This window comes from Phocoena phocoena, chromosome 2, assembly GCF_963924675.1.
Source record: "Phocoena phocoena chromosome 2, mPhoPho1.1, whole genome shotgun sequence".
NCBI lineage: Eukaryota > Metazoa > Chordata > Mammalia > Artiodactyla > Phocoenidae > Phocoena > Phocoena phocoena.
The window spans coordinates 25,962,091-25,986,501 of record NC_089220.1 but is presented as its reverse complement, the minus strand read 5'-3'; the positions used below and the strand labels follow the sequence as shown (position 1 = coordinate 25,986,501).

At 49.9% G+C, this 24,411-nt stretch overlaps 1 protein-coding gene across 4 annotated transcripts in view; it reads left to right on the top strand.

Annotated features, from left to right (window-relative positions):
- ESRRB (estrogen related receptor beta) overlaps positions 1 to 24,411 on the top strand; it is a 105,504-nt gene that overhangs the window by 40,060 nt on the left and 41,033 nt on the right. For 2 of the 4 annotated variants that reach the window (XM_065872937.1, XM_065872936.1), the window contains exon 1: positions 13,611 to 14,007. In XM_065872937.1, the coding sequence (XP_065729009.1) occupies positions 13,611 to 14,007 (397 nt within the window). Of the gene's footprint in view, positions 1 to 13,597; positions 14,008 to 24,411 lie in introns of those variants that run through there. The other 2 variants (XM_065872935.1, XM_065872938.1) reach the window with 2 other exon arrangements.

The window sequence follows — 24,411 nt, the reverse complement described above, 5'->3', positions numbered from 1 at the left end:
CGTTTTCCCAGTAAAACAGGACTAAAAATCCAGAATTATTGGGAGGATTAAATAAGCTTGTATGCGCAGAACGCTTCGTACATAGTAAATGCCTGCTAAACAAGATAGGAAATTTAGTATAATTACTGCGTTAAATAATACAGCAGCATTATTATTATTTTTTCCCTTAAAGGGCTTCCACGTCTATTTTCTTACTGAGTCTTTACAACCACCCAGGAAAGTAGGGTGGTTTTTCTTGGATCCAGTTTACCAGTGCAGTACCTGAGATGCAGGGAGTATAGTGACTTGTCCAAGGCCACTCAACAAGGCAGTGGAGGCACTGAGGCCTGACCCTGAGGTCCCTAGGGGTATCCCAGTCTGGCATACCTGCAGCCCCAAGGGCCTTTCCTGTCCGGAATGACAGCAGCCCCTGCCCCTCCGGGGCTCCCCTCATGAAGGAAAAGGACAATTTCCTGTCATCCTCCTGTCTCGCCTTCCTGGAGCAGCTGTCTTCCCCACCCCGGCTGTGACTTCCCAGGGAGAAGGGCCCTAATCCTTGCTTAGTACTGGCAGGGGGTGGCTCCACCTCTCAAGCCAGTGGCAGGGCTGGTGTCATTGCCAGCAGCATCTTGGCGGGATGAAGGTTGCATTAGCGAGCAGTAATTGGAATGCAAAATAACATTTTGATCGAGCCAGCAGGCTGTTTATTTATCAGATCAATAGTCAAAATGCCCCATCTGGAGAAGTCCGCCTGATAAGTGACAGCATTTCCAAGGGCAAGCCTGGTGAATCCAGCCCCTCACTCCCAAAGGTTTAGATTAAGGAGAGCCAAGGAGCCTGGGAGTGACCCACCACTGCTTCCCCCTTTCCTCATTTTCTTCTTATATCCAGTTTATAGAGGAGACGACTGAGAGCCAAATTGTCAGACCATACCTGCCATGGCTGGAAGGACCTGCATCCCAGAGACCTGAGGAATCATAGTAACAGCTCACGTTTATTGAGCACTTACTATGTGCAGGCACTGGTGTCAGTGCTTCCCATTTATTGTGTCATTTAATCCTCAGAACACTTCTCAGAGGTAGGTATCTTTATATTACCCATTTCGCACATGAAGGAACTGAGGCATGGAGAGGAAAAGCAGCCAGTTGTACAGCCCGTAGGTGACAAAGCCAGGATTTGAACCCAGGTGATCTGGGCCCAGAACCCTTGTGCCTGGGCCTGGTTCTGTCCCCTCTAGAGGGCAGGGAGAGGCAGTGGCTTTTTTTTTCACTTATACAGAGTCGGGGTCCTGGCTCTGAAGTCAAGGCAAGCTTTTTCCAACCTCACTTCCCACAGGTTTTCATTAATTACATTGCCTTTTGTGTTAAAATATCTTCTTTAACGTTTCAAAACTAGATTTCTTGATAAGTGGGTCTGAGACGCTAGCTTCTCTAAGTTCCTTCCAAACACATGACAGGCATTCGGGTGCTTAAAAAAATAAATAAATAAAAGTAAGAAAAATCCATACATCATAAGCAAAGCTTTTTCCACCAGGATTGGTGGAATTTGATGGGAACTGGGGGCAGGTTTCAGTGGGACTGTTGGCTGGGCCTCTGCTCTTGAGGTGCTGGCTGACTCCCTTGCCCTGACTCTGGCCCTGTCTTGTGGCTCAGGCCTGTGACTGTCACAGCCCAAGGCGGGGGCAGGCCTTGGGGCCTCGTATCCCACCCAAATCTCAGACCTCCTGCTTCATTTGTTCACTCGACAAATCTTTTCTGAGCATCTGTCGTGTCTGGTAGCGTCCTAGACAGTGGAGAGCAACAGAGAAGAAAGCAGAGGCAGCCTCTGCCTCCTGTGCGGCGGGCAGAGGCCCCGAGGTGGAAGCATGCGGTCTAGTCCAGAAACAGCCAGGAGGCCGGTGTGGCCGGCCCGGAGTGACCCCGTGGGGGAGTGGGCAGCTGCGGAAAGGACTCCTGCTTTCCTGGGGGTGTGATGGGAAGTCCCTGGCTGTCTGGAGCAGGGAAGTGTTGTGACTTACTCCCCTTTGCTTTGTAACTCACTCCAGCACTTTCTGGCAGTGAGACCCCTGCCAAGATATTTAGCCCCTCTGGCCTCTGTTTCTTCATCTGCAAAATGACGACAGGTTGTTGAAAGGAATCGCTGACCTCGTGCGTATAGTTTCGTGCCCAGTGCAGAGTGAGCCCTCTGTCGTCACCATTATGGAGCTCAGAAGCAGGTTCCCAGTTGGCTGCAGTGTCAGGTCCCCACCTGTTCACCCGAGTTAAGATGTATCTTTGTCATCTGCCCAGGCTGCCCATTGGCACAAAGACTGAAAAACTGGGTCAGGAAGAGAAATGGATTCTGGGAGCCCCAAGCTTCCTGTGTCATCCCTGCCGTGCATAAGGCCACATGGAAAGGGCCACTGCTGTGACCAGGTGATATATGAAAGTGTGGTTCCTCTCACTGGGTTTGCACACTGCCCTGCAGGAACGCACATAAGAAGCGGGTGGTGACACCCAGGAACAGCACACATGAAAGAGACTCAGGTGTGTGATTGCATAAGGAGCCGAGGGGAAGTTAGCAGTGTGAACCAAGGGCCTTAAACGCTGATCCCGTCTAGGGTTGCATCAACAGAGGTACAGTATCAAAAAAAAAATTTTTTTTTTTTTTAAAACAAACTTAGCTTTAGAGGATAAAAAAAAAAACCAGAAGTATAGTATCTAGGACGAGAGAGGTGTCAGAACTGCTCTGCACTGGTCAGAACTCACCTGGAAGGCTGTGCTGTATTCTGATGCTTCTTTCTGTGAGGAGTAAACAGAGCAGATGGACTGTTCTCAAAGGAGGGCAAAATGTTTGCGGGAGTGATTCTAGGTCCAGGAGATGTGCTCCTGGTGAAGACGGGGCTCAGCAGGGAGCAGGAAGCTGCCTTCAGCAATCTAGAGGGCTGTCAGATGGAAGTGGGGGGTTAGACTTGTTCTGTAGGTCTTGAGGGAGAGAGCTGTATAAACTATAACTGAAAGTTCCAGAAAGAAGAAATATTTTGGCTCTTGATAAAGAACTTAAAAAAAAAAAAAAGGGCTTCCCTGGTGGCACAGTGGTTGGGAGTCCGCCTGCCGATGCAGGGGACACGGGTTCGTGCCCCGGTCCGGGAAGATCCCACATGCCGCGGAGCGGCTGGGCCCGTGAGCCATGGCCGCTGAGCCTGCACGTCTAGGGCCTGTGCTCCGCGGCGGGAGAGGCCACAGCAATGAGAGGCCCGCGTACCGCAAAAAAAAAAAAAAAAATCTAAGTTGTCCAAAGATGGAAACAGCTGCTGCCTGAACTAGTGATCTCCTTATCACTGGGGTCTTTAGCAAAGGCAGGCAGCCTATGGGACAGACCAGGAGCCCTTTGAGGTCCTGGCCTGGTCCGAGTGCCCCTGGCTGGGACAGGGCCCTGCCCGCCTACCTCTCCCTGTCTCTCTGCTATTCCTTCAACACGGAGCTCTCCCTGCATGCCTCCTTATCTGTTTTTCCTCGGGCTTCTGCTTAAATGTCACGCCTTCAGAGAAGCCTTTCCTGGCCACTGTGTCTGGACACTCCTCCACTCTGCCGTCTGTCCGCAGCCCTGATCTTTCTTAATAGTGCTCATCACTAACTGAACTTATACTATTTGGTTGTTTGCTTATCGTATTCGTTAGGGTGGGTCACACTAGCTATTGTTACATACAACCTCAGTTTTTCAGTGGCTTAGCATGACAGGTTACATCTTGCTCACATAACATTTTGGTGAAGGTACTTGGCAGATCACCTTTCATGAGGTTTTTCATGGGCCCGGGCTCCTTCCAACTTGTGGCTCTGCCATCCCCCAGGGCCTTGGAGGGCCCTCCTGGAGCCTCTGCATGGATCTTGTGTGGCCTGCAGATGGGGGAGGACAGAGAGAGGGAGGAAGTGGGGGCGGGGAGGGCCATGGGAGATTTTTATGGGCCAGAGGGAAGACTGCCTTACATCCTTTTGCCCACATTCCATTGGTCAGGACCCAGTTGATGCACACAGCTCACTGCAAGGGAGACTGGGAAATGTGGTTTTCCTGGGTCTAGAAAGAACACGGAACTGCTTTTGACGACCTCGTGGCAGTCTCAGCTCTACTCATTATCATATTTCATTGAATCTTTGACATCATAGACACCATTATTTTTGGAACCACTAATTAAATTAAACTATGGCAAGCCATCCACTCAAGATGCATTCTGATTGCCAAGATGTTAAAAAGTGAAAAAAAGGGTGTAGTTTAGAGTCAATGAAATATGGTGCTGTCACTCCTTGAGGAAAGGCACGTGTCCACCTTGGGCACCAACCATCCCCAGGGCTAGAACGGTATCTGGCACACCGAGGGTACTCAAGGAATAGTAATGGGATGAATGAGGGAGGGAAGGAGCGAGTGGATGAACGAATGAGAGGGCGTGTCAGTTGGTTAGCTGCCAGAACCCCCTTGTGTGAGCTGCCACACCGGGGAGTCAGGCCTCGTCGCTCACCCGAGCAGAGGTGCTGCCGCATTGCCGAGCAGCTGCCAACTAAGGCTCCCGGGCCCCTGCCCCTGGCTGGCACCCTTCTCTGCTGCCAGCTTCCGTACTCTTCTTTCTTGGTGTGAAGTATGACCTCGCTCACACTTGAGCTGTCCGTCTTACTGCCTCTGTCCCTGGAGAGGCAGCCACGACACCAAGGTCTCATGGGGGAGACTCACTGCCCAGCCTGGGTCAGTTGCGCAGCCCTGGGTGACGCTGCTGGGTAGCAGGTGGAGATACATGCGAATGTGGCGATTCCTGGGGGAGCTTGGCGTGCACACAGGAATAAGAGAGAAAGGAGGCTGGAGTCGGTTGTCAGCTCCTAGAAGAGAGGCTAGTTAGTTTTAATAGTTGGTTCTAGTAGTGCCTGAATAAGGAACCCCTTTGTCTGAAAAGGGACTTCCTCAGTGGATGTTCCAGCATGCAGAGAGGCACACAAATGCATGATTAAATGGTGGATGGACGGATGCACGGATGGATGAATGATGGGAAGGAGAGAGGGAGCAAGACAGTCTTGCTTGCTGTGGGAATGGACTTTTTAGAGACTGAATGGAAGCCATCTCCTCATTACCAAAAAGGGTGCTAGTAACAACTGCTAACGTATTCATTGAGCACTTTTGCCAGGCACAGTTCTAAGCTCTTTTCTGTATTAACTCGCTAACCCTCAAGACCACCCTATAAGATGAATACAATAATTATTATCATCCCTATTGTACAGATGAGGAAACTGAGGCTCAGAAAGGTTAAATAACTTGTAAGAGACAGAACTGGAATTCGGACTCAGGCAGTCCAGCTCCAACCACTCAGCTCTACGGCCCAGCATCTCAGCTCCTCCAGGACTGAATGCCATCTGGAAACTGCTGAATTTGTTCAGTGACAGTAGGTGGTATGTTTATGCTGTATCACTGCTTGATATGGGGTAAAAATAAAACAGATTCAAGTAGAGTTAAGATAAATTCACAGATGTCAGATCTCCAAGAGATATTGAAAGGAAGATCGCTAGAGGTGTGTTTGGGGGCATCTTCTGAAATTGTGAGCTGTCCTTCCTCCAGACACACCCCTTTGTGGTGTCAGAGGCTAGAGTTGGCCATATGGGCTAAAGTAAGAGCCATCAAGTACCTTTGGCTCCTGCATGAGGACACTCCCTTGAGAGGACCGAGGTGAGGGCTGAAGTTTTGAATTGGTCTCCCCAGAGGGGGCCCCTCTTTCTAATCCACACACAGCCACAGAATGAGCCAGCAGCGGCTGCCCATTGTGGGCTGGAGCTTTGCGGGGGGGCTGGGCCCTCCCAGCTGTCCCGTGGCAGCCACTTCGCTTCCAGTGGTCTCCTCCTGCTTTGGCGAGCCTCTCACTTCTCATGATGATGGATGCAGCCTGGGACATCATGGATAAAAAGCCCCGATTGAAAGGCACTAATTACCCATCATTATTTTCCATGCTGTAATTTGTATGGAACGAGATTTCAATCAGTTGTCTGGGATCAACCTGGTTTTGACTAATCTTTCTAACGACAAGATGCTTAATTACAGATTTTTGCCTGAGTTCTGGCGTACAGGGGGAGGCAGCTCTCACTGAAGCCAGTTTGCTATCAGGTCATTTTGTAGTCTTAAGTCCCAGAGGGTCCCCTGAGGGGAGAGAGAGAAAGAAAGAATGAGGAAAGTATTCCTGAGGAGACCAGACAAAATCGAACCAGCACAGGACCGGTGCTGTGGTAGTGACGTGGTGATGGAGGGTAGCAGGTGGGCTGAGTCAACCTGCTCCCCTGCGCAGGTCACCTACCCACCGTGTCTCTACACCCCCAGCCAGCCCCCAGCCAGCCCCCAGCCAGCCTGGCTCTCTAGTGAGTGTCTCTGAGTGAGTCACGACTTCTAGGGCCTTCAGCTCCTCATCTGAAAGCCACCAGGCCAGGCAGGAGAATCTCTGAGCACTTATGATTCACTGACTCCCTCTGTGCTCTGTCTGTCCAGAAAAATAGATCCACTGATGAAAGATACTCATTGCAGGATTTCACAAGGAGTGATAAAAACACTGTTTATTAAAACAGGTGATTCAGACCACTCCGAGGGAAGGTCAATTTGAATTAAAGAAATATCTGTGTTTAAGGAAAGAATATATAACGAATAGACTCAGATGCATGGAAGTGGATTAATTATAATCCTTGGTTCGTAATACTTTTCATCACTGGCTTCCCATTTCCACTCCTTCCTTCCCCCTCCCTTCCCTTCCTCCTTCCCTCCTCTCTTCCCTCCCTCCCGTGTAATAAGTACCCATGGATCCGTGTCCCAACAGGAATACTGGGACCTTGTCAATTTAGCCATGCGGTCCCCCCCATCCTATACGTCCATTGAAGACCCATTGTGCATTATCTACTAATATTTTTAAAGGAAGTTTAGCTGTGTTACTTTCAGGTGCCTGAGGGTCTGAAGGTCTGCTTTAATGAATAGCTCAGTGACCCCTGGTTAGCAAATGAATCATGGAAATGTACACAAGAGTTTTTCAAGTGTTCCAAAACCATTTTTCTTCTGTAGAGTGGATTCCCATTTCAGGCTTATTTATCCTCTTAATTCACCTAACCTGCTACTTTCTTTCCTGGTAAATGGCAAGTTCCTCGTGGAATTATTATACTTGGCTGAGCGAAGAACTTTGCTAGGTTTAACCACAGGCCGCCGCCAGCTGCTGGATTTTCTGGAAGGGGCTTCCTGGGAGAATCACAACAGCAGCCACTGTCCCCTGAGAGCTTGCTGGGCTCTAGCACGTTCTAAACGTTTTGCTTGCATTAGCCTCTGCTCGCCCAGAACAACCTAGGAAAGAGGTGCTGTGGTGGAGCCCATTTTACAGATGAGGACCCTGAGGCCCAGAGATGGTGACCTGTTTAACGCAAAGTCAGCAGCTACTGTGAACTGCAGTGCTCATCTGACGTCAGAGTGATGGCTCTTAACCGTTAAGTGACTCAGTGGCTTGTTTCTGCTGTTACAGGGGCAACCCCAGCACAGAGCCAAAAGGCGGCTGTGAGGGCAGCCCCTCTGCATGTGATCTGGCTTCTGGCGTGTTGTAGGGTGGACTCTACTCAGTAGACGACAACAAGCCAGGCCCTAATCAGACCATCACATCCCTCTTCCCTCCAGGAGCCTCTGTTCCTCCAGAAGCTTCTCTTCTGCTGCCTGCCCACCAGTAGGTAGCCTTGAGGGGGGTAGATCCCTGGGATTCCAGCTCAGATTTTTATAATTTTTTATAAATTTATTTTTAAATTTTTTAATTTCTTTTTATTAAAAAATATTTATTGCAGTATAGTTGTTCCAACCTAAAGATTTATGACTGTCTCTTGCTGATATCCTGGAGTTTCTCTTCCTCTAGAGGTCCGTGGCTAAATAGCTGAAGAGTTTGGGTTTCCTTCAGAACTTCCAAGATTCTGTTGTATTCGGAAAAACTTCAACCCACTTCACTGGCCAGCAAGGGGATGTCCAGCAGAGGCAGAGAGTCCCCAGTAAGCTCAGGAGGTCAGGCCGCTCTGGGGTAAGGGTCCCACACTGGACGCTAAGAGGGGCAGGCCTAGGTGGGGGAGGGGACTCACATTAATCAGATGGTGACATTGAGGCCAGAGCAGCTCTGGCTGTGCTCCTGTTACGAGATGGATCAGAGGGAAAATGATGCCTCGAGGGGCTTCGACCACTGACTACTGCTCTTTCAAAGGCGGCTCAGATGGGGCAGCGGTCCCCTCCTGTAAAGTCAATAGTCATCGACCAGTTGGGAACTGGGACCCAGCCAACCACAGATGATGGACTCGACATGACCCTCTCCTCCCCAGAGCGCAAGTGTTAGCCACCTCCCCTTCACCCCTAGGCTGTGCTCTCCCTGCTGCCCATCCTAGCCACCTACCCAGTGGCCACATCCTCCTGGGCCTTGGCATCCAGGCTCCACCTCTGAGATCTTCCCTGACCCAATCTCCCATCCCTGCAGCTGTCCTGCTCCTTCCTCCTGCCGTACTTCAGCCTCCCCCGCCTGGAAACCCCCATGCTCTTGGGCGCTCCGTTTTCCCCCAATTCCTCTCTTTGTGACATCACTCTAGCCCCAAACTACACCATGTGCCCACGCTTCAGCTCCCGGGCCCTGTGCCTACCCCTTTCCCGCCAACGTCCAAGTCAGTGGTTCTCAACTGGCAGTGATTTTGCCCCCCGGGGAGCATCTGGCAGTGTCTGGAGAAGGTTTGGGTTGTCATATCTGGGGCTGGGGGTGCTACTGGCTTCTAGTGGGTAAAGGGCAGGGGTGCTGCTAAATGTCCTGCAGCGCACAGGACCCACAGTGAAGAATCACTGGCCCCAAATGTCAGCCGTGCTCGGGCTGAGAAACGCAGATCAAAGCTCCCCTGTGTTGCTGCCCCTGCAGAGTGAGTTAAGGGGCCTGGTAAAGCTTTATGCCCCTGATTTGTGTTCTCTCCTCCTCCCACAGTTGCTGTTGCAAACTTCCTTCCTTTTCCTAGATCTCCTGACCTCACCTCCCATTTCACAGAGTGAGGAGAGGCCATGTGGTGGGCAAGGGAGGCCACCTCCAAACTTCCCCTCTGCACAGCCAACCCTCCCTCCCCCTCTTACTGCTTTGGTTCGTTTCTCTTCTCTTCCAGGGCATCCAGATGCCTTGCAAACTCCCACCAGGTCCCCTGACTGCATGTGTTATTCCTGTAGGATTCAAACTTGACTCCCCTAAGATTCACATCTGGGGTGCTGAAAGCAAAGCAATAAGCAAAACCAAAAATGCAGGGGCTTCCCTGGTGGCGCAGTGGTTGAGAATCTACCTGCCAATGCAGGGGACACGGGTTCGAGCCCTGGTCTGGGAAGATCCCCCATGCCGTGGAGCAACTAAGCCCGTGCGCCACAACTACTGAGCCTGCGCTCTAGAGCCCGTGAGTCACAACTACTGAAGCCCACGCGCCTAGAGCCCGTGCTCCTCAACAAGAGAAGCCACCGCAATGAGAAGCCCGCGCACAGCAACGAAGACCCAACACAGCCTAAAATAAATAAATTTTTAAAAAAATTTTTAATGCAGATTTCTGGGCCCCTCCTGCAGGGCTGAATGTCCAGAATATGACTGGGGTGAGGTTGGGTCCAGGAAGCTACCTGTTCAACCAGCACGTTGGCTGACTCTGATGAAGATTGCACTGGAATTTGAGAAAAATCTTTTGTAACTGCAATCTTTCCATCTTGATTTGCTCTTTACCATTAGCATGTAACATGGAGTCACCATAGAATTCATTGCCTCCTCTGGGGAGTAATGGGGAGTGATGGGTAATAATACGGGGTCAGTAGGTGGGATCATGATTGCCCAGGGCAAACTGGAAAGTAATTTTTAAATTCCTTACATTCTTGACACACCCCCTCCTCATCAAAGAGGCTGATAAATTACGGACAATAACAACAAAAACATTCCTTCCCTGCCACCACCGCCCCTAAGTTCAAGTGGATGGTGCTGCCTACAGGTGAGCAAGGAGGACGCCACCCCTACTCCCTCCTCTGCCCGGCTCGGCCAGACATGGCCAAACTCCCTGAAAGGATTGTCTGCTGTTCAATGCCTCCTGCAGACCCGGCCCTGTGGCTCCCATCCCCCCATGCATGATACTGCTCTGACCAGCCGCATCCTGACTGTTCACTGCCGGGGACACTGCACTCCTGACTTCACCTGACTTCGTGGCTGCACGTGACATGCCGCCACCTCCCTCTCGATGGCTCTCCTCACTGCATGTCCACGACTCTCTCTCTTCTCCTCCAGCTCCTCTGGCCACTTCTTCTCTGCCCTCTTCTTGGACTTCTTTCCCTCTGTCCTTCCTTTAAATTTTGCTTTTGAATAAAGGAACAATGTCCAGGAGGTCAAGGATGGGTGGAGGGAAGGGTAGGTTTCCTGGAGGGAAAATGAAGGCAAATATGAATGAATGAGTGAATGAATGAAGCCAGACCAAAGGGGCATGGCGGGGGGTGCGGAGGGAGCCCTGTCTGTGTTGTGTTCCACACCCCCAGCCCCTGCCTCGCTGGCGCTCTGCACACGTGTGTTTCTTTCGTGTCTGTCCTTCCGGTGAGAGGATGAGCTTCTTGACATCATGGGCTGCGCTGGTCACGTCCTGCTGTCTGGCCAGCACTTGGCACATGGCAGGTGCCCGAAGTACCTGTTGACTCACCCTGGAAAAGACATTCTAGGGGCCAAAATAATGGTCACAAAGCGAGACGCCTAGAGGGATGAAATCATCAGACCCTCCTCAGCTGGGGCTCAGGCACTAAACCAGTAGGTGGATTTCTGTGCCAACGCTGAGGCCAGGGTCAAGTTTGCTTCCTTCTCAGTCCTAGAGTCTCTGACCAGGACCTGGGGGCAGCGGTCACTAAAGAAGGCTTTGAACCAATAAGGAGAGAGACAGGAGGGGAGACCTGTGGCTTAGGGTATGAAACCACTGCCTGCCCTGAGTGTCCTTCAGGGCTGGCTGAGCCATGAGTCTGGGGAAGACAGCTGGGGAAACTGTGGCCTGCTGTCCACCAGGCATGGCTGTAGGGCTCCCCAGCTGCGTCTCTCAGGGCACAAGCTTCTCATCCATCCAAGGGACAGATCTGAAGCGGGTGGCATATAACACGTGCTCACTAAATAGCAGTGCTATAATTACTGCTTATATCAAGCGTATCTCCTGAAATCTCTGGGGTGCTCACAGCCTGGGAGAGGAGTGGGATGGGGGGCTTGGGTCTGGGAGCTGCCTTGTCCTGCAGTGTTTGTCACAGTGGGCCTGGGATGTTCCTGGGCACTGCAGAGCCTAAAGCAGCAGTAGGAGGGGATTACAAATGTAAGAGCACCTGGTCCGCTCTCCCTGCAGGCCCAGCACAAGGCACTGTGGGGAGTTAACCCACAGGTGCATTTGTGTTTCTCAGGCCAATGGCATTTCCTGAGAACACACCAGGGAGCCTCTGGTGGATGGAGGGGTGGCAGGTAGCCTTGTGGAGGCTGGGGACATGACAGGGCACCAGCCAGAGATGTAAAAAAAAAAAAAATAAACCACCAGAGAAGACTTTCAGTGTGGTACCCTCTGCCAATGTAAGGGATGGGCTAGTAGGAGAGGTGTCTCAGAAGACTCAGGAATATTCAGTTTGGAACAGAACAGACCTGGGAGCCTCTTTCTTCAAACAGTACATTCCAGTAGATAATAAACTTCTTGACAGTAGGCTCCTTATAGGTATCTTTTATCTTTTTATCAGAAGCAGCTCCCAGCTTCTGATTAGAACTGTCTGCGGGGCAATGTGTTCCCTGCCTCTGGACATGTTCAAGTGTAGATGGATGGGACAGTGCCCTGGGAGGGGTATTGACTATGAAATCACTGGTGGGACCAGGGACAGTGGAGGCCCCTCCCCATCATAAGATTGCTTTTGGTGGTGCAAGTGTGTGGCCAAGGTTTTCTTGGGAGGGTGGGCTTTGTGGGTGTGATAAGACAGGCCTTTCCCCACATGGTGAATAATCCTTTCCCCAGTGATCTGCTCAGAAAACAGGGGCTACCTCTGAGCATCGTTGGACTGTGGCTGCTTCCCCAGTGGGCCCTCCAGCACTGGGACACTCCCTCCCTCCCCACTGGGGCCATCTTTCGACGAATGGGGCTGTACTGCCACCCTCTCCAGCCCTTTTCGTTCTCCAGGACACTTTCCTCTCTTTTTTTTTTTTTTTAAACAATCAATTTTATTTATTTATTTATTTTTGGTTGTGTTGGGTCTTCGTTGCTGCACGCGGGCTTTCTCTAGTTGTGGCGAGTGGGGGCTACTCTTTGTTGCGGTGCTCGGACTTCTCATTGCGGTGGCTTCTCTTGTTGCAGAGCACGGGCTCTAGCCACGCGGGCTTCAGTAGTTGTGGCACACAGGCTCAGTAGTGGCGCACGGGCTTAGTTGCTCCGCGGCATGTGGGATCTTGCCGGACCAGGGATCGAACCTGTGCAGGACCCTTCCCTCTTAACTTTCACCTGCTTCTTAGGCATCCACCTTGGCCTCCTCTTTACCTCCACCCAGCCAGGCCAGGACATGGACAGATGAACCCTGACCCAGCCTCCCGACTCCAGGGCCTGGCTGGCCCAGAGCTCTTGAGCATATGGACTGCAGCTGGGCTTTCCTGAATGCATTTCCCGGCCCTTCACTCTCCTTGCTCACGTGGGAGAGAAGCCCCTCCCCTCATCCTGGGAGCTAGGATGTGTGAGGGTCGCACTTTGCCTTCTTACCCTCTCAGCATGGTTCTGGGAGGAGGGGTTTTCGTTTTGGGAAACGTCTTATGACCCTTCCTCGTGATCCTGCCTCACTGTTAATGCTCCCTTGACTCTACAGTGAGGCAGGGGCCCTAGAGGTTGAAGTTTAAGGTTAAGAAACAGCTGGGGGATGCGCGGAGTTGGGGTTGGAAGGCCTCCTCATGCTGCATGATTGAGGCAGTCTCTTGAGGGGGAGGCCAGCCTGATGGGGCTATGAAGAGGAATGAAAGAGGGGGCCTGGGGGCCACCCACCAGATGTGCCTTGGGCCACAGGCAAAACCCGGAGGGCAGCCACAAGCCCTGCCTCTTGCCCTGGCCAGGTGACTTGGCATCTCTGGTCCCAATCTCAGCGATGGTGGCATTTGTGGGAAGCTCCAAGCTCGGGCTTACCTGCTGCCCCCGGGGCTCAGGTGAAGTGGGTCATCAGGTCATTGTACTGAGGGTGTCTGGTCCAGGAGCTGGCACCCCTGGACTTTCAAATGTATTATGGTTGTGCCGGAAGGTTGGCCAAATATTTTGGCTGAATTATTACCACTTTTGTCACCCTCAGACCAGCAATTTGCAAAGGACTGGGGGGCCTCATCTGAAGTTTACTGATCGATCAAAATGTAGTTTTTGTTTGGAGGACTTAGAAGGTTCTGGTGGGTAATGCCAGAAACTTGCTCTGGGCTGTGCCGTTTTTCAGCCCAATTGACCTTCTCGGCCAGCATTTTATCTCACCAATGCCTTAATGTAGGGCCCCTCCCAGCCACCCCGCCCACCCGGTGCCCGGAGCCCAAAGCTAATTCCTGGGGACAGCGTCACACCCACCGCACCCTCTCCGAGCTGACTCCTGCGCTCTGTGTCCCCAGGCTGCTGAACAGAATGTCCGCAGACGACCGGCACCTGGTCTCCAGCTGCGGCTCCTTCATCAAGACCGAGCCATCCAGCCCGTCCTCGGGCATCGATGCCCTCAGCCACCACAGCCCCAGCGGCTCGTCCGACGCCAGCGGCGGCTTCGGCTTGGCCCTGAGCGCCCACGCCAACGGTCTGGACTCGCCGCCCATGTTCGCGGGCGCCGGGCTGGGAGGCACCCCCTGCCGCAAGGGCTACGAGGACTGTGCCGGCGGCATCATGGAGGATTCGGCCATCAAGTGCGAGTACATGCTCAACGCCATCCCCAAGCGCCTGTGCCTCGTGTGCGGGGACATCGCCTCCGGCTACCATTACGGTGTGGCCTCCTGCGAGGCCTGCAAGGCTTTCTTCAAGAGGACCATCCAAGGTGCGTGGCAGCAGGGTGGGCCCAGGCAGGGTGCGGGCCCGGCAGGGAACCGGGTGATTCTCGCGAGCTGCCAGCTTGGGTCTGGGAGCCACTGGAGCCCAAGTTCTGGAGGCTCCCTTCTCTGTATCCCAGGTTTTCTCATTTTGGGATTCTGGACAAGGGTTCTAAGTCCCAGGCTTTTGTTGAAATGGCATGCACCCCCATAGGGAGCCCCAGAAGACCCAAAGAAAATCCACACAAATGCCTTAGCACAGGTGTCTCTCTCGCTAGGATGGGGAACGCTGTCAAATGAGTGTCCCTAGAAAGCTGAATTTTTTGGAGAAAAAGCCCTATTTGCCCTGCAACTCCAGACCTCTTGAACTGTAATGGATCTCTCCTTTTGGTTTTATCTTTTTTAATTGCACAAATGGAATGTGACTATTTTCTTCATCGTGAAACGGTCAGGGCCACAGAGCAAGGGAAATCTCCCCCTGACTACTAATCCTGTCCCATCCCCGTGGGGCTGCTCTTTGAGGGCATGTGCATATCAGCTGAGTCATGTTCCAAAGGCCATGAGGTGGCTGTCTCTCTCGGTGGGTACTCACTCTGAGGAAGTCAGTCCTGCGCAAATTGGGGATAACAACGGGTCGGCCCTCACAGGGCTGTTATGAAGGTCACGACACAGGGCCCAGCGCAGAGGAATGGCTGGACATGCCAGCCAAGATTCTTTCTACAGTAGGTCACGCGTGGGGCGCTTGCTTCATGCGTTCCCTCCCGTCCAGCCTGACGCTAGGATAGACCAAAAGCCCTGCTTGTGGAGGTAACTGAGATGAGCAGATGCCGACCCCTGGGGACAGAAACTGCAAACCAGACTGGAGGAAACCCAGGAGTGCCAATCCTGTCCCCGTCCTGCCCGGCAGTCCGAGGGGGTCCTCCCTTCCGCCACTCCCCTATTTCACTTTTGGAAGAGGCAGGCTGAGCTTCCCTGGGGTGATTCTTGGCCTGTTCATTCAGCGAATATTTGTTTCAATTTCTTGTGACGAGTTATTTATTAAACTAATTGAGGGCGCTAGGATTGGCTATGTTTCCAGTTCTATGTGTTAGTTGAGATGGTGTGGTGTCCTGGCCAACCGCCAGGCGGGCTCCTGGGTCACACAGCTCCATCCCTTACCTTATACCTCAATGCCTTTGGGGCCTGCCTCAGTTTCTCTCTCTGCTTCAGTTTGCTCTTAGGTAAGGTGCGATGATGTCACGCCTACCTCACATAGAGCTGCTAAAACAGGCTTAAGTGCATTAATGGCTATAAAGCACTCATACTTTTGCCTGGCACTTAGTAAGCGCTAAATAAATGTTTGCAATTATTATTTTCACTTTTGCAATATCACTTAGGACATATTATTAAGACAACAGATCAAATTTGTTTTATCTTCCAGAGCAGGCCTTTGTAATTAACATACATTTAAATGAAACAGTACAATCACTATTTTGACTTAACAGGATTTAAATTATTTTAGCTACTTTAGTTATAGATAAATTTATTCATTAAGTGAACCCTTTAAAAAAATATAAACATGGTAAAAATTCAAACAGTACGAAGGAATAAGACAGTAAAGAGTAAGTTTTCCTAAAACCCTAGGCCCCAGTTCCCTAGACCTTTCCCCAAAGGAGTCATGATACCAACTTCTCTCAGCAAACATTGATTGAGCACTTTTGTATCAGGCACCGTGCTAGCCTTCAGCACAGTGAACGGATGCATCCTGGTCCCTGCCAGCTTCACATTCCCCAGTCTGGGAGGAGGCCCTGGAATCTCTAGATGTCAAAAGCACTGCATTATTTCTCAGTATCCTGCCTCAACCAGGGTTGAAAACCTCCAGTCCAATATCCAATCAGTATCATTGGATGTTTGACAAATAAACATGAGATGTTTAAACCAATTTAAGCTACTGAAATAACAGTGTTTTTCTTTCCAAATTGGGAAGTAATCTTGGTAAGATTGCCACCATTTTAGACTCTCGGAGGGCGGTTTTTGAAAAATTGCTTTTTAAGAGACAGTTACATTTTCTTCTGTCCATATTCTTAAATGTGCTGGAGAGTTCTGGATTAAATTTTCTGAAAGCAGAGCCTGGTGTAGACTCAGGAACCTTACTATACCCTCAACAGCGGCCTGGGTGCTGACAACATCCTCTGCAAGTCAAGAGCCCACAGGAAGGGACTTCCCTTGCAGCGCAGTGGTTAAGAATCCGCCTGCCAATGCAGGGGACACGGGTTCAAGTCCTGGTCTGGGAAGATCCCACATGCCGTGGAACAACTAAGCTCTGCGCCACAGCTACTGAGCCTGCACTCTAGAGCCCGCGAGCCACGACTACTGAGCCCACATGCCACAACTACTGAAGCCCGCGTGCCTAGAGCCCGTGCTCCGCAACAAGAGAAGCCACCGCAATGAGACGCCTGCACACCGCAACCAGGAGTAGCCCCCACTCGCCGCAGCTAGAGAAAGCCCGCACACAGCAACAAAGATCCAACACAGCCAAAAAAAATTTTTTTTAAATAAATATATAAAGAGCCCAGAGGAAGGATTTGTAAATAGTCTTAGTTATTTGCTACCCCGTAAAGGATAAAGATCTCTTCCTAGAAGTCCAAAGACAAACAGCAGGCTTTATTGCGATCAGAACTGAAGTACTCTCGTTTCTTTGTCACAAGAAGAGTAACTCATTTCCAACCAGAAAGGTTTCTATCTGAAACAGGGACCAGTGAACTCTAAGGCTGATGGATTGCTCTGGTTATCTTATCAATTATTTGGTTTTCTTCTAACAAAGATTTTGATTTTGTTGTTTCTGAGCATAATAGTTGTAGGAAATTTGGAAAAATATAAAGAGGAAACAAATGGTCTACAATTGGACAACCCCAGAGTCAGTTTAGTACCGAGAGAGCATTAATTTAGTCCCTGCGCTGAGTAAGGTGCTTCAGGGAGAGAAAGAGACAGGGTACCTGCCCTCAAGAAGCTGGAATCTAAGGCTTAGAGCACACGAGGCTGCAGGCAGAGCCTTAGCCCAGCCAGGGCAGTCTCCTAAGCACCTCCCCGATTAAGGAGGGTATGTAGGCCATCTTTAAAAAGGCCTTTAGTCACAGAATGATCCATTCACAAAGTAAACGCCTGGACAGCTCTGAAAATCATGCTAGCTCACAACCCGCCCTTCCCTCCTTAGATCCCTTCCATCTGCCCAATTCGATGGTTACATCAACATGAGAAGAAATTTATGGAAACAAAGAAGTCACGATAGACTTAGGGAGAAAGCCCTCAGACCACCATTCCTTGCCTACAAATATTTATGGAGCACTCTGTGTGCTTGTCTGTGGGGGGGGGGGGGGGCGGCTAGCGCTGTGTGGATGGGGAGAGGGGACGGGAGTGGTGGGCAAAGTACAGTTTGCCGGAGGCTTCCTGCTTTTGTAACTCAAGTTGTATTAGAACAGGGCCACACCTATTTGTTTACATATTGTCTGTTTTGGTGCTTTGGTGGAGTAGTTGTCAGAGACCTTCTGGCCACACGCAGAAAGCACTGACACTTTTCTGGCTTTTCACAGTAAAAACTTGTACCACCCACCCACCTACCCCCCGCCGCCCTGCACTTCAGCATTGAACAAGGTAGATGCAGCCCACCAGCCCTCAATGCCTAGTAATGCATGTTAAGTCTTCATTACACTTTGTCCAATTCTATGCTGTCAGTGCTGGGGCTTATGACACTCACCCAGAGTAGATGAGCTCGGAGGTAGACAAAAAGGCACAGTCCTGAAGGGACAGAAAGGCTCCAAGGCAAAGGAACCACCCTCAACCTGATTGAATTTACTAGCATATCTATAGAAAAAAAAGAGGATGGATCAGCCCTGGAGGCACAGAAAAAGAAAGCTGACTTTGGCAAAGTCCCCGCCCGAGGTAAAGGGAGTCAGCCTGGGACAGCCTATTGTGATTAAACATTCAATGGATTTGATTAACATCTTTCTGATTATAATCTGGGTACCCTGTTGGTCTTCTGCTTGGAGCCACCTTGCTGGTTAGACAGAATGCTGGCTGGGTAGATCAATTTCTTATCATACTTGAGTGTGCAGGCATCCTGGGCTTATACATCTGGTCCCTGAATTTGGGCAATGGGAGTCAGCCCCTGAGAGATGGAGCCCTTTTCTGTGGCTGGCACAGTCAGGCTTTTGGATCATAGGGCTAAGTGCCAGCTTCTGGACTGTGACGCTGACCCACAGTAATGAAAACCTTTGTCATGAGTACCGCAGTGATGAGGGAGCCCTTCGGGGAGCCACCTGGGGGATCTCTGCTAAGCTATACCCCCAAACTCTGACCCTCTCTCAGCAACCACCCTGCCTCCTCTCCTGTTCCATGGAGAAAGTGGAGGCCCTCAGATGGGAACTCCCTCAGCCTGTTGCCACCAGCCCTACCCACTCTCGGCAGCATCTCTCATTCACTGATGGCACACATCTTCATTGCTACCCACTCATGCGGGGAGAGGTGGCTCCCACCCCAGGCTCAGCTTTTCTCAGGCTTGGAATCCATCTCCTCACCACTTCCCAGAGACCTTCCTACCCATCATCTCCTCTCTTTCATCATCTCACTCCCTATGGGCTCCTTTCCATCAGCATTTAAATACTGTTAGTATCTCCAGTCTTAAAAGAAAGTCCCTTCCGGGACTTCCCTGGAGGTCCAGTGGTTAAGACTGTGCTTCCACTGCAGGGGGCATGGGTTTGATCCCTGTTTGGGGAGCTAAGATCCTGCAAGCTGCGTGGCCCAAAACAAAACAAAACCCACAACAATATGCCCTTTTGTTAAACTTGCATATTTTCAGTCATATTATGTAAGACCATGTATTATTTTTTGAAAAACTTTTTCTTAACATTTTGGAAGGCAAGGTTTATCAAATGTTTCACATGACTCTTTGATGAAAGTGTCTTTGCCACTTTCCGCATCATTTGGTGCCGTGTTCCAGAGCACACCACCTTCACTTCATCTTGGTTATGGGAGATTATGTGAGCATGTATGTGCTGCTGTCCCTCAGATTTTTATTTTGAGCACTAAGTACATTTCATAGACCATTAGGATAGTTCTTTTTTAGTTGTGTCAGTATTTTTTAATTGAAGTTTGATTAATTTACAGTGTTGTGTTAGTTTCAAGCGTACAGCAAAGTGATTCAGTTATACATATATATGTGTGTGTGTATATATATATATATATTCTTTTTCAGATCCTTTTTCTTTATAGGTTATTACAAGATATTGAGTATAGTTCCCCGTGCTACACAGTAGATCTTTGTTGTTTACCTGTAGTTGTAGTTGGGTCAATTTATAGTCATGGTTTCCACAACATACCAGGTACCATACTGCTTCTTTTTTTTTTTTGCAGTACGCGGGCCTCTCACTGTTGTGGCCTCTCCCGTTGCGGAGCACAGGCTCCGGACGCGCAGGCTCAGCGGCCATGGCTCACAGGCCCAGCCGCTCCGCGGCATGTGGGATCCTCCCGGACCGGGGCACGAACCCGTGTCCCCTGCATCAGCAGGCGGACTCTCAACCACTGCACCACCAGGGAAGCCCCCATACTGCTTTTGACTCTCAGTGTTTGTTAATTATGGTTCATATCCCCAGCAATAACTAAATTTGGGCTAAATTTCTTTCTGCCTTTGTTACTGATTCAGTCTGTGACGAGCCTTGATTGGGGTCTTCTCAGGGCACTGAGTCTCCCCAAAAGGCAGTTGTTCAATATGAAGGGACTGACACAGCACCTCTGATAAGAGACTTCACAAAGATAAAGATATTAAGCAACTTCCTCTTCTTTCTTTCTTTTTTTTAAAATTAATTAATTCATTCATTCATTTTTGGCTGCGTTGGGTCTTCGTTGCTGCGCGCGGGCTTTCTCTAATTGTGGCGAGCGGGGCTACTCTTCGTTGCAGTGCGCGGGCTTCTCATTGCGGTGGCTTCTCTTGTTGTGGAGCATGGGCTCTAGATGCGCAGGCTTCAGTAGTTGTGGCTCACAGGTTTAGTTGCTCCGCGGCATGTGGGATCTTCCCAGACCAGGGCTCGAACCCGTGTCCCCTGCATTGGCAGGCAGATTCTTAACTGTGCCACCAGGGAAGCCCACTTCCTCTTTTCTAAAGGACAGTGTTGGGGGAAAACTCCTGCCTTACATCTGAGCTTAGGAAGCACTTGTTCAGTTCTTTGGTGATACTTTACTGAGTCCCAACCATTGTGCTGGCAGCTGAAGACAGAACAATGGACCCTACTCTGTGGTCTTGTATTCTCGGGGGTAAGGCAGACAGTATACACGATAACAAAGAGGCATAATGACAGACCCAGGTGAGTACTGTGAAAGAGAAAAACCAGTGATGAGAGCAAAGGTGGCTGAGAGAGGGGGTCTAATTTAGTCTGAGGATTAGGTAAGGCCGTGCTAAGAACTTTCAAGGTAAGGGGAAGTTCGGGCGTTCCAGGCAGGGGAAACAGCGGATCTGTTTCAGGACCAGAAGGAGGGCCATTGTGGCTGTTATGAGTGAGTAAAGGCCAAGTGGAAGGAGACGGGGCTGAGAGGCTGATAAAACTCAGGCCGTGGTGAATGCAGCACTTGGATTTTCTTCTAGGTGGGATGGAAGCCGTTGACAACACATGCTGCGTGGCCATGAGGGGCTGTGCGGAGGGTAAAACTGCCCTGTCCCCTTCCCTGTGTTCCCAGGGCAAGTGGCCAACTTTGCAGGTCACCAGGAGGCCCCTTGAGTAGCTCCTTAAGATGAAGAGGAACAAGCAAGAAAGAGGCCCTGGCACCGAGCTCCCTCTGTTCACATGGGGCCCCGATGCAGGCTTGGAAGGAAACTCCCCAAGGAGAGGGGCAGGGGGATGATTGATGGGTTATCCTGCCTTGGACCACCTCCAGGCCTTTTGTCCTGGTGAATGAGGCCTGGGATCCCAGGGGACAGAGACTATGACAGGGATGCAGAGACAAGCCAGGAGTAAGTGGGAGCCCGGAGTGGAGTGCTGTCCCAGCCCTGCCACTCGCCAGCCAGCTGACCTTGAGCAGGGCCTAGGATCCTCTGGCCTCAGTTTCCTCGTCTGTACAAATGCATAAAAAGAGTCAATTAAACCCACAAAACATTGCTGTCTGCCAGGCACTGAGGCAATGAGAGGAAGAACAAATCACAGTTCCTCTTTTCAGAGGCACAGCCAGGGTGAAAGTCAGGTGAGACACAGCCAGACAGAGCAGGGAGGGCTTCCCGGAGGAAGGGGCATTTAAGCTGGAGTGGAAAGTGAACATCCTTGGTAGAAAGAACAGCAGGAAGAGGCCCACAGGAGTTGAGTGTGCTCTGCTCAGCAAGAGGGGACCAGTGGTAGGTGAGGGGCTGGAATAGAAGCTGGGACCGGATGTCAAAGGTTTTCACAGGCCCTTGGTAGGAAAAGTATAGAGTAATATTTCTGCTTGAGCTGCTTCACCTGGCTTAGGATCCCAACTTTACAATTTCGTAGTTGTGTCAAGTTGGGCAAGTTACAACTTTACAATTTCGTAGTTGTGTCAAGTTGGGCAAGTTACTTCGTTTCTCTGGTCCTTCATTTCCTTGTCAGTAAAAGGGGACTGATGGGGCTAATAAATAGTTCCTGCTCCCAGGATATTCTTGCAGAAATTAAATGAGACATGAATGTAGAGTGTTTAGCTTAGTGCCTGGACTATGATAACCATTAGATAAATAGGATTTGTTATTTGTTATTTATACTTGGCAACGAGAAGCCATTGAAGATTTTTGAGCAGGGAATTAATCACATCTCCTTTTAGCAAGATAATTCTGGCAGTGATAGGGAAGATGGGCTGGAGATGGGAGAGTCTAGGGGCCGGCAGACTAGGTGGCGATTTTAACAGTCCAGTTCAGAGATCTAGTTAACAGTCCACTTAGAAGCATCCAAACCCCAACAGTGGCAGAAAGGTTAAAAGGAGAGGTTAGGATTTTGAAAGTGATTTCAGTATAAAAAAATAGTAACTGGATTGTGAGACTGGCTCTTAGATTTCTAATTTAGGCTACTAGAGGATGGTCAGGCCATTGGCGGGGGAGAAACCTAGAAAGAATAATTTTGCTGGTGGAAGGAGGGTGAGCAGGGAGGAGAGGTTGGGATAATGGATGAAGTCTGAGGCATGTTGAGTTTGATCAGTTCACAGGCCTTAACCTGGGCAGTTGGAAATGCAGGGCTAGACCCCAAGAGTAAAATCCGAGTGGGGTTTTGGGTCCAATGAGATCCTCTAGGGCAGGGGTTCTCAAAGTATGGTCCCCAGACCTCAGCACAGGCTCCACTAGGGGGCCGGTTAGAAATGCAGATTTCAGGACTGCAGAATCTGAGGCTCTGATTTAACAGGCCCTCTGGGAGAGCTTGTTCTAGGGAAAGCTGCTCTGAAGGAGAGGGTGAAGGGATAAGGCGCCAGGAAGAGGGACCCTGGTGAAAGGAAGGGGTCAGAGCCTTGAAAGGAGACTGAGAAATACCATATTTTGTCAGTTGTAAGATGCACGTTTCCCCCATGTAACATCTCTGAATTGGGCCGATTACTGTCTGCTAGGTGACAGATGTATGTGGTTATCACTGCCCTCACAAGCACATTAAAACTTGCAGAAGGGGGCCAGTGACCTGGAAGGAGACCCCTACGAGAACAAGGGACACTCAAGAAGCACAGCGTCCTCAGCTCCTTTGTTAGCAAAGAGGACCGAACTGTAGAAAAACACAAAAACAATGACTTTGATCAAAAAGGATTAAGAAGAGTCACACTCTGAGAAATTTTAGCAATATCTTCAATTTATTTTTCTTATGTTTTCCCTTTCATGTATCCACAAGAATGCGTATGATCAAATCTGTATCTATCAATAAGTCTCAAAGAGCTCTTTTAATAAGAAAAAAAAAAAAGAAAATACTAGTGTCAAGGAAGCACAGCCATACTTTGATTGGCAGATGTTTTTCCTCTCTTGGTGGTATATAAAATAATGGTGCAATCTTACCATCAAAAGCATCTTAGATTCTATGCAATAAATATAGATGCGATCAGAGACGTTACAAGAGTCCCTGGAGAGAAGGGAGATGAAATCTAACAGAGTGGGTTTTAAGAGGTGTGATGGGTGTCTGCTGCTTCAGGAAGGACCAGGTTGGGGAAGGCCCAAGGGAGGGGATTGCACTTGACAACTGGAAGGTCATTGTTGAATTCTAGGTTTCTCTGGGTGGGAACTCCTGCTTTCAATTTATTTGCCTTGATCAACGGGTGCTTCAGGGGGCAGACACTGTACTTGAGATACAGAAATGAAAGACCTAACAATCTCTATCCCCAGTAAGCGCGCACTTCAGAAGGGAGGACAGCATGCAAAATCCTGATTATGAAACATTAAGCTAGTTGCTTTCAGTGTGTGTATGTGTGTGGCAGGCGGGGTGATGGATGAGGCCTATGGGGGCAAACAGGAAGGGACATGTAAGCCTACCTGGGACAGAAGGGAAGAGGGCGTCACTGAAAAGGCCACATGCGCGCTGAGGCTCCAAGGATGTGGAAGAGTTTGCCGGGAGGGGTTTCAGCTAGAGGGAGGTATGAGAGGGCCCAGAGGCTCCATGTGGTTTTCTGGAGCCTACAAACCGGGGGCCTAGGTGGAGGGAGGTTACAGTGGACTGGTCAGAGGTGGCCAGATCATAAAGGGCCCGATGTGCTTTTCCCTGGAGGTTAGATTTCATCTTTACACAATGAACAAATTAATTTTAAATTAATTTTTAACTTTTACCAAAGTAATGTATGCACATAGTTTACAAAGATCCAAAGTATAACTCTTATAATGAAAAATAAGGGTCCCTGACCCTATCCATTCTCTCCCTTTCCCTCCGTGATCTAGAGTTAGCCATTTAAGAAAATCTTTCTGCTAGCCCTTTGTCTTCTTAATTACGACTATGATTTTATAGCTATACTTACTGACAGCAATTTTACATTATTTCTTGACTTCCTGTTATGGAAGATAACATTATACAAACCATCCCAACACACATACATTTCCCGTCTTCCCATTGTCTGAATATGGTTATATCACAATTTTTGGTTAAATCTCTTTGTCTATTGCCAATTCCTCCTGGATGTCCCCTTGACTTTTCTCCTGGTAGGATCCTCTGTCTTCTTCCCCTTTTGGGTCCTTCCTTTTTGGGGTGGGGCGTGGGGGAGAAGCTCATGCTAGAAAGGCACAGGAGAGGTAAAATTGTTGACATCTTGGATGTGTGGAAATGTCTTTACTCAATCCTTCAACCCATACATTAGACGCTAGTTGAAAATAATTTCTCCCCAGAATTTGGACACCATTGCTGCTTTGTCTTCTAGCTTCTAGTGCTGCTGTCCAGAAGTTTGATTCATTCACTTAGAAAATGTATACTGAGGCCTCACTCTTTCCC